General features: G+C 41.2%; 1 protein-coding gene across 1 annotated transcript in view; it reads left to right on the top strand.

Annotated features, from left to right (window-relative positions):
• Positions 1-15,375, top strand: part of LOC123519891 (receptor-type tyrosine-protein phosphatase epsilon-like) — a 443,234-nt gene that overhangs the window by 201,291 nt on the left and 226,568 nt on the right. Inside the window, exon 11 of the mRNA XM_045281528.1 lies at positions 7,599-7,770. Within this exon, the coding sequence (XP_045137463.1) occupies positions 7,599-7,770 (172 nt within the window). The remainder of the gene's footprint in view (positions 1-7,598; positions 7,771-15,375) is intronic.

Below are 15,375 nucleotides of genomic sequence, written 5' to 3'. Positions count from 1 at the left end.
AGACTTTGTGTCGCCCATTTCATTGACATAGTTGACTGCTGTCGTGTTATCACAAAACACACGAACATGTCGTCCTTTGAGCAAAGATGGCCTTGAGTTCTTTTACGTTGATGGGCAATTCAGTTTCCGTTAAGGACCATCTCCCATTAACTTGGTGTCGATTAAGGTGGCCACCCCAACCTAAATTTGACCCATTAGTATACAAGTCCAGTTCTGTACCTTTCCGAAAAATCTGTCTGTTTTGCACTGCAATGTGAGATAATCACCAATGTAAATCCAACTTCATTTCATGAGTGACAGCCATCTATTTATCAAAATTTTCTTTTGCTTCCTTTAAAACTGCAATCTTAGCAGATTCCAACTTCCTATAATGCAGTTTCCCCCATCTCTGCTGCTGGAATGGCTGCAACTGAAAGCCCAATGACTCTGGCCACCTTCCGGATTTTTGCTCTGTCACTACGAAACAATTCCTCACAGTTTTTGCACTATTTTGAGTTTCCTCCACTCAGGTAATGTCTCTGTTGTAGTCTCTGAATCTATAATGTTCCTCAAATACTCCAAGCGTGTTGTGGGTACCAAAACCAATTTGCCATCATTAATACAGAAACCTAATTTCCTGAGCAAGTCAACAGTTGCCTGCACACTCTCACAACATCCATCAAAAGTACTGTGGCAAATAAGAGTATCATCAGTGAAACTCGTGATGATATGTCCCTTCTCTTTTAGTACAGCAAAAACTGGCTTCATTAATTTAGTGAACAGACGAGGACCTTCTGCAACTCCATTAGGGAGACAAGTGAACTGATAAATTTTCCTTTGCCATTTGGAGCACAGAAACTGTTGTTGCTCTTCAGCTATTTTGACTGAATAGTAGGCTTGTCGTAGATCAACAGAGGCCATGTAAGCACCTCTGTTAACGAGTTGAATCGCCCGTTCAAAGTTTTCCATTTTCAAGTGTTTGTAATCGATGTATTCATTAAGTTTTGCTAGGTTAAGAATCATCCTAAAACCACCATCACTTTTTCTCCTTAAGAAAATAGGGGAAAGAATTTGTCCCTCCTGTCTCCGTGTTTCCTTGATAATCTTAAGATCTAACAGCTGTACAATTTCCTGGAAAACAAATATCTTTTTTCTCTTCACTGAATACGTAATCAACTTCCTCAGCAAATAAGGGACCAATGTTAGTAATATTAATGTTAAGATGGCAATGTTCAACAATATCTAAAACATTTGGATCACTGGTAATGTTATGCCACTCATGCATAAAATTGTGGTGTGCCAGCTTGGAATTGATGACTCACCTCAGTTATTGCTGGGAGTTTTTTTGCCTCCGAACCTTGCTGTGAGAAGGTTTGCCAGTGCTCACTCCAGTGTCCAAACGTCAGTTGACCATATGGGTGGAACCTGGACATAAAACCTCTGAATGGCATTTTTCCAGAAGAGCCTCTAAACTTGCTAGCATCGAACTTCCACGTAGGGAGCGGTTTCCTCGTCACAATCTTACTCCTTAACTTCTCAGACTCCTCAATGTGCTTGGCAGATTGCGAGACATCATCACCAAACAGAAGACAAGTCATGGGCACCTTGTCTGAACACAGGTGAGCATACTTCTGGTTGATTTCGTGCTTGATGATGAACCAGCGCACCAAGTTGTTTTTATGATTAGCATTACCCAGTAGTGCCAGAGCACCATTAAGCATGCCCACTTCATGGGCTACATCTGGCTGTACAGTCTGGGCAATCTTGTCTAGCACCATCAGGGACCTTGTCAAAATTGTGGCGGCCTTGATAATGTCTTTACCAATGTCTTTCATATGGAAGTCAGTTTTCTTGGCATCAGTTTTCAGTGCATCCAAAACTTGCGAGTTACAGTCCACTGGTGCCAAAGCATGACAGTTGTCTGGCCTCTTGGTAGCAACGTCATCAAAAATCTTTTTGTACTCCACCTCTCGCAACCCGTTGTCAAACACATGGTTAACCATATCAGCAACATGCTGCACGTCGTCCTGAGTGTCACTATCATCAGTAGAAAGACAATGCACAGCTGGAGTAAAGCCAGAAAACCCAGCGGGTGAGCTCTAAGGAGGCATTTCCTGGCCAGCTGGCCTAATGTTTACACCGTCTGTAGCTGCGGCATCATCAGCACCACAGCTGGGGCCCAATCTCCTCTCTTCCTTTAATTTGTCCATATCACTACATAATGCAGCCAAAGCTTCCATCACCATCCATCACCAGGGCGGAGCATTTGCCTCATTCCATGAGGTAGAAGGCAAGGGGAGAGAGTGTTGGGTAGCAGATTCGTCACCATTACCAGAGGTGTAACCCCGAGAATGTTTATGTACACCCTTAGTAGCTTCCGGTTGGGAAGAGCTACACCTGAAGCCTTTTCCATGCGAAGAACCTTTCCTCATATGCCTTCTATGGTCAGAATTGTCCTCCATACTCGACAGCTGTTTGCCAAGTGAACTTCCTGGTACAAGGTGGTGGTGACCGGTACCCGCACAGTGAGAGTCGTGAACTCCATAAGTGTACCAACTTGGGCACTCCGCTCGCTCCTAAATGGGTCACAGGCTGTGGCAAAGCCTTTCCGCTCCAGAAGGAACACGGGAAGAAGGCTGCCAAACTTGTAGGTGTAGGACATCTGGTTGGCATGAAGTCAACTTGGCAACTATATATAAGGAGGCGGTGGCATAGTGGATAAGGTGGTGAGCGTGGGATCGGGCAGACGTCCACGCGTAGGTTCGAATCCCACCACATACAGCCTTAAAACACTTTGCCATTTGTTGAGTGGTTTAAAGTTACCTACATGTCACCATGATACCCAGGTTCAAGGTGGTTACACTCAAGATGAGCTTGGGCGGTGATATGGGCCCTAATATGGGTACCACTATAAATAAAATTGCCTGCGCCACTAATGGGCGGAAGCTGAACAGCACTTCCCATACACTCTACAAGTGTGCCTACAGGTGCTATAGGCCTTACCGTAAAAAAAATAAATAAATAAAAAAAAAAAAAAAAACTGGTGGTGCGAAGCAGCAAAGCGTATCTCATGGGCAAAGCGACCTCTAGCAGAGGTGTGATTTGCTGATGTAAAATTATATGCTTTAACACAAGTAAGGATGACCTCGTACACATTCCCCACAATGGGATGAAAAAAAAAAAAAGTAGCATTGCAGTGATACCGATGTAAGATGACACAAATCTGCTTAAAAAGAGTTCCTTGTGGTATACATTGAAAAATCATCCACAGCAGAACCAGAGTAAGAGACAATTCTAGTACCAGGACTGAGGTTTTAACAGAAAAGGGAAACAGTGAACAAATGAAGGTGGGTGGGAGGGGGAAAGGGTGTGGTTGGTAGTGGTGGTAAATGTATTCTGCACCCAAACATACTACCTCAAGTCTTGCAGTGGCAGTTGATGTGGAAGGTTGTTACCCACATTTGTATACATACTCATGTGTAGTTTACTGTATATGAACTTTTATATCCTTTGGTCATTGTGAGCTTAGGTGAGATTGAGGGCAGGAAGATGATGGTGGTACCACTGTTAGCATGTGTGCAAGTTGATGCACAAAATTGCTTGACTGCAAAAAATCTCATCTACACAATTTCTTTCCTATCTAAAACCTTTCTGTTTTTTAATTGGCAAACTTTTCTGTTCCTTCTGAGCTTTCTATTACTTATATACCTTTTCTACCACACAGGTGTCTGAGGCAACAGACAGTAGCCATTTTCTGTTCCCTCGTACTTCCTCTATCCTCATTTTTGTTTCAAAGCTGGTTGTTACATTTATGTTTCCAACAACTTAACTTGCATTCATGACCATGGTCTTGAATCTTCAGAATTTTCCACAATCTGTAACTTTCCCTCAAAAGTCACTTTCTCTATCTGTGCTGTCTACCTCTCCCTTAACTTATCTAATCAAAAGAAATTCCTTGACTATTTAACTTCTAAAGTGGAGCACATTCTGTCCCTATCCTTTCGCGGAAATCTCCATTCCTGGAGATTTCAATGTTCACTGCCAACTTTTGCTTTCCTCTCCCCTCACTGACCATCTTGATGAACTACCCTTCAATTTTGCTATCCTCCATGACCTAGAGCAACTGATGCAATACCCTATACTTGTATTCCTGATCATCATGGAGATACATCCAACATCCTTGACCTGTTTCCATACCTCTAATTATTCTGCTTATGCTGTTACCCTATCTTCTCCGTGGGTTTCTCCGATCATAATATAATTTCTGTAACTTGTCCTATTCCCCTGATCCCTCCTCAGGATCTCCCAAGCCAGAGGTGCCTCTGGTGTGTTACTTCTGCCAGTTGGGGGAACCTAAGGAGGTATTATGCTGATTTTCCCTGGAATGATTAAACTATTTCCATGTCAGAGACACAGAGGTAATAGTGTGTGGCATGTAGGTGTACATTTCTCACTTTTTTTTCTCAATCTAAACCTTCTAAACCTTGGTTTAACACAGCCTGTTCTCATATTATACATAATAAAGGGATTTCCCACAAAAGGTACCTCAACCTTCCATTACCTGAATCTCATGCATTTTATATTCTTCCCGTAATCATACCAAGTCTGTTCTTTGACCTACCAAACACTTTCATAAATAGAAAATATCAAAATCTTTTAAACTCCAACTCCCCTTGAGACTCATGGCATCTAGCCAAAAACATCTCCAATAAATTCATTTTTCATCTTTCCATCCCCATCATTTTGATGGCACCACTGCCATCACTTCTATCTCTAAAACTGAACTCTTCTCTCAAACCTTTGCTAATAACTCCACCTTGGATGATTCTGGGCATGTCCCTTCCTCACTTCCTTTCTCTGACTATTTCATGCCTTCAATTAAAATTCTTCATAATGATGTTTTCCATGCCCTCACTGGCAAAAACCTTCAGGAGATTTATGTACCTGATGGGGTCCCTCCATGCTTGCACATTGACAGTCAAACTCTTTCACCTCTGTCTATCAACTTCTACCTTTCTTGCTAGAAGTTTGCCTATATTCAGCCTGTTACTAAAAAAAGTTACCATTCTAATCCCTAGCTTAAACTGCCGCTCTATAGCTTTAATCTCTTGCTTGTCTAAAGTCTTTGAATCTATCCTCAATATGAAGATTCTTAAACATCTGGCACTTCACAGTCTTTTATCTGATAGTCAGTATGGCTTTAGTCAGGGCTCCTGTACTGGTGATCACCTGGCTTTTCTTATTGGGTCTTGGTCATCCTCTTTTAGAGATTTCAATAAAAATTTTGCTGCTGCATTAGACATATCAAAAACCCTTGATAGAGTCTGGCACAAAGCTTTGATCTCAAAACTGCCCTCCCACTGCTGCTATCCTTCTTCCTGCAACTTTAACTCAAGTTTCTTCTGATAGACAGCCACTGTTTTTCTCCTAAATCTATTAACAGTCATGCTCCTTGGGGTTCTGTCCTGTCACCCACTCTCTTCCTATTATTCATTATAATGATCTTCTAAACCAAACTTCCTATCCACTCTTATGCTGATGATACCACCCTACACCTTTCCAAAGTCTTTTCAGAGATGACCAACCCTTCAAGAAGTTAACATATCATGCAGGAAAGCCATAGAATACCTGACTTCTGATCTCTCTAAGATTTCTGCTTTGGGGAAAGAAAACTTTGTAGTCAATGCCTCAAAAACACAATTCCTCCATCTATCAACTCAACAAAACCTTCCAGAAAACTATCCTCTTTTCTTCAATGGCACTCAACTGTCTCCATCTTCTATGTTGCATATCCTCGGTCTGTCCTTTACTCATAATGTTAACAGAAAACTTCACATCTCCTCTTGCTAAAGCAGCTTCTGAAGTTAGGCATTCTGAGGCATCTCCACCAGTTTTTCTCACCCCCCAACTGCTTATTCTGTACTAGAGCCTTATCTGCCCATGTATGGAGTACCCTTTGGAGGCGGATTCTTCTCACAAAGTTTTGATAGATAGGGTTAAATCAAAAGCTTTTCGTCTCATCAACTTCTCTTCTCTGACAGACTGTCTAGTGTATAAGGTGGTGAGCGTGGTATCTGGCAGACGTCCATGCGTAGGTTCAAATCCCACCACGTGCCACCTTGATACTTTACCATTTGTCAAGTGGTTAAAAGTTACCTACATGTCACCATGATAGCCAAGTTTTAAGTGGTTACACCAAAGATGCACTTGGGTGATGATATGGGCCCTAATATGGGTACCACTATAAATAAAATTGCCTGCACCACTAATGGGTGGAAGCTGAACAGCAGTTCCCATACTCTTCAAGTAAAACCTACATGCACTGTAAAAAGGAGAAAAACTGGAATGTTGCATATCTTGCTATCTTCTACTGCTATATTCATGCTAACTGCTCTTCTGCACTTACTAACTGCATGCTTCCCCTTCTCCTGTGGCCTTGTTGCACAAGGCTTTCTTCCTCTCAGCCCTATCCTGTCAAACTCTCTAATGCAGGAGTTAACCAGTACTCTCAATCATTCATACTTTTCTCAGGTAAACTCTGGATTCCCTGCCTGTGTCTATATTTTCTACTTCCTATGACAACTCCACTTAAGAGGGAGGTTTCAAGACCCTTATCTCTATCTTTTGGTTAACACTGTTGGATCTGTAAAGGTACTGGCAAGCAATTGGGCTTTTTTTTTCACTTGGCTAGGTTTCCCCTCTTACAAAAAAGAAAACCTCAGTAAATTAATGGCTTTAAAATTGAAGCATTCCTGTCTATGACTGTATGCCTACCCATATACAAAAGTACTGTCCAGTTTTTGTTGGAGAGTTTACCTATTTACCTAGTTATAATTTACAGAACCTGAGCTACACTCATGTGGTCTTGTCTCCATATCTACAATTTTCCTGTTTTTCCTTTAAGTTGTGCACACTCATTGCAAACACTACATCTTCACCTAGCTTGTTCCCAACTTCTTTATTTTTCTGTGGGAAACATTATTTCTTTTTATTACTGGGGCATCTTCCATTTTTCCATTTTTTTTCTTTTCATGTTTAACTAGTATTTCTTACTTCCCTGTTCAATAGTTTCTCATCATATATTTCTTCCACTCTGTTCCACAATTTATAAATTACTATGAAATTTTCTTTTCCTCTATGTTCCAATGTTTACAGGTTCATTTCCTTTAACATGTCTTCACGTCTTAATTATTCCAGTCTTGATTCCATCTTCATTGACATTTTCTTTATCCTATATGTAAGTTGGAAAATCTTGTTTTTAACAAAATATATATCATCAATGGAAAGGACAAAACCAAAGTGCTTTTGGTGAATTTGATTCTAATGCCATTAAATGTTATAACACCATTTCTGAAAAGAACATAGATCAATTATTGCCTTTCTATGAATCAAGTCATAAGTTTGTAATCATGATTTTGTGATGAAACTCTAGTGCAGCATTTTCTCACAGTTTTGTGTACCAAAATGTGTACATTAAGAAATATATGGTACTGAACCCACATAAATATTTAAACATTTTTCTATTTGAGACCATACTTTACTATTATGTAAGATGCTGCTTCATCAGTTAAATTAGTAACACAAAAAAAATAATAAATAAAAAAATTACACTTTTTCAGTTCCCTGATTGTTGCTGTTCAAGTTGAACACCAAAATAAAAGTTTGAATCTGAGTTCTGCAATCCAATTGCTAGTAGAAGAACGTCATCAATCAACAAGGAGGAGACAAAACTTAGTAGAAAGAGTAAACTATTGCCTGGAACAAGAATGGATTGCTGCAGAACTTACACAGGTACTGTTACAAAGAAATGACATTTTAGGTTTAATTTCAATTTCCATCAGAAAGTTTTGTTCCTAGTTATATATTATATATAAGGTTTAGAAAATAAACACCTGACTTGGGAACTTCTAAAGTCAGATAAGGTTTTTGGCATCTAACCAATTTCTTATGCTTTATTTATAATGTTTTACATTTTTAAAGTTGTATTAGTAATGATATTGTTATCATGTGCAGTGGTGGCTACCTATCCAATGTTGATTTTATTTCTTTACAGTGTTCCCTCACTATTTCGCGGTACGACTTTCACAGCCTCACTGTTTTGGGGTTTTTATATATAGATATGTCCTGCAAATTTTTTGCTATATTAGGAGGTCCATGGTGTCACTTACAAATACTGTACATATAGTAATACGGTAAGTTGGAGTGTAATAACAACGACAATGTAAGTTACTATGTACGTACAGTACAGTACATGTATTGTTCGTATACATATACAGTACCGTACGCATATGTTTAGCCTACAAAAATATTTATAATAGTATGGGGAAGGGTAATACAGTAAAGGGAACAGTTGATAAAAGTGTGGGGAAGGTTTATACAGTGGCAGGAAAGGTTCATAATAGTGTGAGAAGGTTTAAAAAGGTCTAAATTATTGCATACATAACGAAGTATATATAACACCCCAACTTTGTGGATTTTCATCTTTTGCAGGTGCTTACAGGATGCATCCCCCACAATAAACAAGGGAACACTGTACTTTTTTATTGATTATGTCTTTTTATTTGTTTATTCATTTCTTTTTAAGGGAAATATATGGAGAAACCTAAAAAAGTCATAATGAAAGATGCCTCTGAAAACAAAGAAAAGTATAAAGTTCTTACGTGTTGTAAATGATGCTTATCTCAACGTAATGTGTTGAACAGTATCATATCTTGTAGATATCTTCGGTCATTGATTGTATATGATGAACATTATCAGTGGGTTTGAAAGATAAACACTACACATATCTAACACACCATGTACATAACAGTACTACTACCTACGTGGTGTACATAAATTTATGCGCACTTATTGCTACATATTGTACTCTCCTGAGTTTTGTTATCCTTGAATTTTGTGCTATCCTAAATACATATTATCCTAATCTTCACAGTATTCCTTGGAAAAGAAACAAACAAGTGAGAGCACCATGTCAGAGCACCATATCATGTTGTAGTGGTGAGATTCTATTGAATTTGAATGTTGAAGACTTACATGGCTCTAGATGTTGTAGTGCCATTGCAGCATCATGTATGAGGGCAAAATTCACATAGTTTAAGATACAGCCTGGGGTGCAGTGCTATTTATCTGCACAAAATGTTAGCACAACATGACAAGTGCCTCCACAGCAAAAAAAAAAAAAAAAAAAAAATATATATATATATATATATATATATATATATATATATATATATATATATATATATATATATATACAGTCAAACCTCGCCGAGCACGACTTTGACTCGCGATTGCACGATTTGGTTTCCATTTGAATCTCCCGCTGGTCCTGGTGGATGCACTTGACCTCCCCCTCCCAAGCATCTTGGACTCTTTGTAATTTGCTGAAAGTCATGGAAGAAGTAACATCCCTCTTCACTGAAACAGATCCCATCCTGGAGAAGAGCATTACCGTATTTTATGGCTTGCAAGACACTGCATCTTGGAATACGCACCCTAATATTTGGAAGAAATTTCTAAGAAAAAAAAAGTCATTCTCATACAAGAACGCATTCACCATATAGCCGACCACTGAACACAAAAACATCAGAAGCAAGGAGTCTGCAAGACACTATTGTTTCACCATTCATTACAAATTTGCTGGAGCACTCACCACGAATTTAAAACTATGTAAATAAAAACACCATAGGTAAATACATATACACAGTGAAACAGTCTATCTCTTCTTGTTTTTTGTGGCGGGCGATGGCATGTTTTCGACCTGTTATTTACATTACGGAATCACTTGTCTGATCGCCGAAACCGAACACGTCAGTGCTGCAGTTTGTATTTATTTTATTTTGCAGTCGTGCTTCATAGGTTTTATCAATGTGAATACAATTCACAAGTGGAGTTTTGACTCTTGCTTGAATGAGTAAGCTATTTGGATGTTCTTTTAATAAAGGTATAAAGGCACCTGGCATGATGTGTGTGCATTCATGTGCATGTATGTGTGTGTTGCAATGAGACGAGGGAGCGGCCTGTTTTCTCCACACGCTGAGTAGGCTGCAGGAAGGATTATGGTATTGTAAATACTTGTAACACCTAAGTACTGAGTTTACATAATATAAAAGGCTAAATTAAATGGTACTTAAGCTAACATCATAATGCAATGACTCAACATGCAAATCCAGGTCGCTATCTGTCAAGTATCCAAGCTCACTTGATGTTGGATGCTGCCTTACAATACAACATTCATCTTGGAAGATGCACTAGTATTTTTCAGGGTATTTTTTTAGGAAAAAAAGTGCGTCTTGTAAGCCGTAAAATACGGTAAGTTTAAGAGGGGGTGTTGAGGAGCTTCTTTTACCTTACAAGGAGTCTTTACGCCATATGGAAGCATCTGCCAGTCAGAGGTCAATCACTTCATATTTCAAGCCCTCTCCAACCAGCAAATAAACTAAAGGTACTAGTACTATAATTAAATAAAATGTTTGCTTGGTACTTCATTTATTTTTTTTTCAGCCTTTTTGGTAAAAAAAAAAAAAAAATTTGGGGGGAGGATCTGGGAACGTAACTCCCATTTTCCCATAGGGCCTATTATTCACCGAACACGAATCTCGCCGTACATGACGAGCTCAGGAATGTAACTTGTGTTGGGTGAGGTTTGACTGTATATATATTGTTATGACCGCCACCCACAAAGCAGGGACATCACACCCAGCAACCACAGGGCAAGGCAGGGCACCCAATGTCCTTACTTACAGCTTCCACAGCCGCTATCGTAACTCACTCTCAGCGGCAGATCAGGACAGCATTCATGATGGGGCGGCACAGGGATAACCTTGATGAAAGTCTGTGACTAGCGAGGGAAGTGAGGTACACAACTCACAGGCACGGGACTCAGGCAGGCAGGAGACAGGAAACACTTGGCATAGCTTCTTACGTTTACTTGGGTATAATACAGTACAAAACAGGCAGTGACAGAGTAATACAGGACGAGCGCAGGGACAGCGGTAACAAGAGTGACGCAGAGGAGACAAGACTAACTAACTTCACTAGGCCACTTTTATACCCTGCCCCCCGCCCACCATTGCAATGCTGCCATTGGCTCACCTCTGAGCCAATCACCGTTGGTTTATCCACGTGCATGGCCATACACATCCAGTGCCCACTTCCTGTCTCTCTCTCAATACCACCTCACTCCAACAAGTAGCTACCACCACTACCCCCCCATACACAGCCATAACACTGCCCTCCCCCATGAAAAATTATCTTCCCGACTATACATTGTCACTCACATTCATAATCTGCCCACCACTGAGGTCTTTTCCTTGTCCTGAGGGGGTGAGATAAACTCGGTTCACTACAAGCCTCTTCCTTAGGACTCTCGCGTTCACCGACAATACACTCGCGCAACATTGTTTATATCGCCGTCACCTACCACCTCACTGTCGCTCCTCACCTCATTATCTGGTGATGAGAGTGGTCCCTGCTGGCCCCATTTGAAGTGTCCTTCCTCCACAGCAGCCCACAGCCTTCCCAGTAGCTCTGCAGCTTTGGAGCGAGGCCTCGTTTCTTGCAGGGATTATATAGCCAAACTCAGTCTCCTCACCGCATACTGGACGTCCCTGGTGCGAGCCTGGTGGCAATGGGTCATGGCTTGCTCTGCAAGGCGAAGATTACTCGACACCTGTCGCTGCGTGGCCTCCATCCGCTGTTGCAGTGCCGCTTCACACTCAGGTGCCGTTGGTGGTAGCTCTTTTCCAGGTGGTCGTCCAGTAGCCAGGTCCAGAGGCAGCCGCATCTCTTGGCCAAGCATCATCCAGGCGGGAGTGTAACCTGTGGCTTCTTGCTGTGCAGACCGGTATGCCATTAGGGTAAACGGCAGCCACAGGTCCCAATCTTGCTGGTCAGAGCTGCAATACTTGGCCAGTTCTTCCACCAGTGTCCTGTTAAAGCACTCCACCATGCCGTCACTCTGTGGGTGGAGCGGGTTGGCGCACATCTGGTGGATCCCCAGCAGTTCACAGCACTGTCAAAACACTCTCGATTCAATATCCTGGCCCTGGTCCTAGTGCAGCTCTCCTGAAATGCTAAACCTGGTGAAAAACTCTCTTACCAGTACTCCAGCTACTGTTTCTGCCTCATGGTCTGGAATCCCATATGCCTCTGGCCACTTGGAGAAGTAGTCCATAGCCACCAGGGTGTAGCGGTTACCTAGGAGTGTGCACGGCAGCGACCCTCCAATATCCACCGCCACCCTCTCCATAGGTGAACTGTAGCAGTGCGTGGGTGCGGTGCGGCGGTCCCTTCTTGGCGGTACAGCTTGCACCACTCCTCCACATCATGCCTCATACAGATCCAGTAGAGGCATTGGTGCAAACGGCACAGCGTCTTCTTGCATCCCAGGTGCCCACCAGAGATGCCAGCATGAGCTTCCTCTAGCAGCTCAGCTCATAGGGACAGAGGTACCACCAACAGCCACAAACGTTCGTGAGTCGCTGTATCCTCCCAGCTCCTCTGCAACATGCCATCCTGTACAAGCAGTGTCTCCCACTGCTCCACCAAGGCCTTGGTGACAGGACTTTCTAGCAACAGTTCCTCCCTGCTCGGCTGCTTATCCTCCTCCATCCACCTCAACACCAGGGCAATGTCAGGGTCGGCATGCTGGGCATCTTTCCACCACTGGCTGGTCTCACCTGGTCAGCCTTCCAGAAAGAAAAAAAAAATAAATAAATAATGCCTGTTAAAACAACAGGTAAACAAAGATGTACTTGGATCATCCATGTGTAATCCATAAAACTATAATCACCATAGTGATAACATATGTGTCCGTGGATCACATATGTGTAATCACAATAGCACTAACATATATGTCCTTGGATCATATATGTATCATAGTAGCACTAACATATATGTCCTTGGATCATATATATGTACATGCACCAGGTGGAAAACTAACCAGGTTGACTTGAAAAGGCTGGTAAGGGAAAACCACGTCGACTGAAGCGCAGAAAGAAGAGCGGGCAGACCACGTGTAGTCTAACAGTGAACTGAAGTGACGTGGAACTGGTGATACAAGCATCTCGTCTACTACCGGTGACATCAGTTAGATGTTGTGAAGTGAAACATCACTCGGAGTACCAATTCCTCCCTCAGGGTCACGGGGATTGCCAGATGTCCCCTTAAAATGGGAAAAGATGATCTATTGTTTGGAAACATATATCACAAGGCTTGAGAAGGCGAGCGAGAAAAGTTACCAGATACCTCCACTTGCCCCAGAATCAATAGTGAGGGGGAGAGACTCAAATGTTTAGCGCGGAAAATCATGATTCCCAGAATAATCCCTGCCTCAATGCACGCGACGCTACAATTGTCTCGAAATTATCACCGTACATTAAGGATTAAATCTCCCCACACTATTATCAACCCTTCCTGCCATTGTATAAACCTTCCCTACACTCTTATCAACCGTTCCCTTTACTGTATTACCCTTCCCCGCACTCTTATAAATATTTTTGTAGGCTAAACATATGCATATGGTACTGTATATGTATACAAACAATACATATAAAGTACTGTACATACATAGTAATGTACATTGTTGTCATTATTACACACAATCTTACCATATTACTGTACATACAGTATTTGTAATTTGTAAGTGACGTCTTGGACCCCATGATATAGCAAAAAATCTGCAGAACATATCTATATATTAAACCTGCGAAACAGTGAAGCTGCGAAAGTCAAACCGCGAAATAGCAATAGAACACAATAATTCATTCCAGAAGACTGTTCCATATCCGAAGTGTTCCAGTTCCAAAACCATTTCTCCCACAGGAAACAATGTAAAAAATTGTATCCATTCGAAGACATCAAATTTTTATCTAAATGAATAAAATTCAACGTGAAATTAATATTATTCACGTTTTGGTGACGAACTTCATGGCACGTAGATGATGATGTGGGAGGGCAAGGGAGGCTGAAACTTATTGTTTGGAAGAGGAGTCCCCTTCCATGAGAACTTCAGGTAGGCTGATGAATATTTCAAAAATTTCATTTCTGAATTCTTTTCACTCATCTGGTACCGTGAGACCATAACTTACCTTTCTGTGAAGTTTCTTTTTAATCCCTTCCCGCCCTCATGGAAGTCATTTTTAAATATCTTGTGCTATTGTGTCATAGCTTGACTCATGCGCTAAAAAAATATGTATGACTTAATACTTATATCTATGCTTGTACCTTACAGATATAAATTGTTAAGAGTAAGAAACAAACTTGAAAAAAAAACGATGGAGTGACCAAAATGAGGAGAAAACAAACACAGCAGTGACCTTGAAGTCCTACACACAAATCACTCCCTTATCTCCCCTACCATACCCTCCCCTCACACCACCTGCCAGCCCACGCACTTACACAGTTCTATGATCTTCACATTCACTTTTTTTTTCTGACTTTCTTTACCATCACAACTATATTATTATTATTTTTTTTTTATTATTGTTATTATTATTATTATTATTAATATTATGCAACATCAGCTAACTCACAACAAGCCTCGCTACACTATTACAAAAGATTCTGTTGAGACAGTATGAACACAGCAAACAAAAACAGAGTGGTTCTCTGCAGGCATTAAATATGTCACACTAGCAGCTCTCCGCAGGCTATTGGCATAGGCCCACTGCCAATCTTGTTCATCGATTTTCCAGAGGGACACTTAGGGAGGGCCAACGTGGTAATTACTCCCATAACCTGCTTAAAATTGTATGGTCCAAAAACACTAAAAAGGCTCAGTTAAAACAAAATATGTAAGAAATATCAAGATATATACAGGCAACCCCCGTTTAACGAAGGTTTACACAAAGAAATTTCGCTACATCAAAGGTTACATTTTACTACCATCTGCTCTTTTAATGAACACCAAACTCGCTGTAACGAAGTTTTATCCAGGTAATTTTTTCCAAATTTGAAAGCCCCACCATATCATGCAAGCTGACAGGCTTCTGAATACACCAGGAGCTGCTGGTACTAAGGCCTGCCTCAGGAGAAGTCCTGAGACACCTGTAGAATAAAGATCAAGGTCAAGCCTCTTGTGGACAACACAGGCGCTGCCGATACAAAGGCTTGACTCAAGAAATTCTGCGTCACCTGTAGCATCAAGATCATGCGCACCACTCACTCCCCAGTCAAAATATAACAGCGTCACCAGTAGCTCATCTTCCCTAGTTCAACTTACCACCAAAACGCCCTGCAATGTGGCCTAACGTTCCTAAGAAGACTAGGAAGTGTCTTACTCTCGAAGTGAAGCTGGGTATTATTCACAGACACGAAAGAGGCCAGAAAACTAATAACATTGCTCACCACCATCTTGACTCCATCTACTGTCTATTATTTTCAAGTCAGCAGACT

Source organism: Portunus trituberculatus, chromosome 46 (genome assembly GCF_017591435.1).
Source record: "Portunus trituberculatus isolate SZX2019 chromosome 46, ASM1759143v1, whole genome shotgun sequence".
Taxonomy (NCBI): Eukaryota; Metazoa; Arthropoda; class Malacostraca; order Decapoda; family Portunidae; genus Portunus; species Portunus trituberculatus.
Note: the sequence above shows the minus strand (reverse complement) of the source record. Positions and strands in the feature narration are given on the sequence as shown.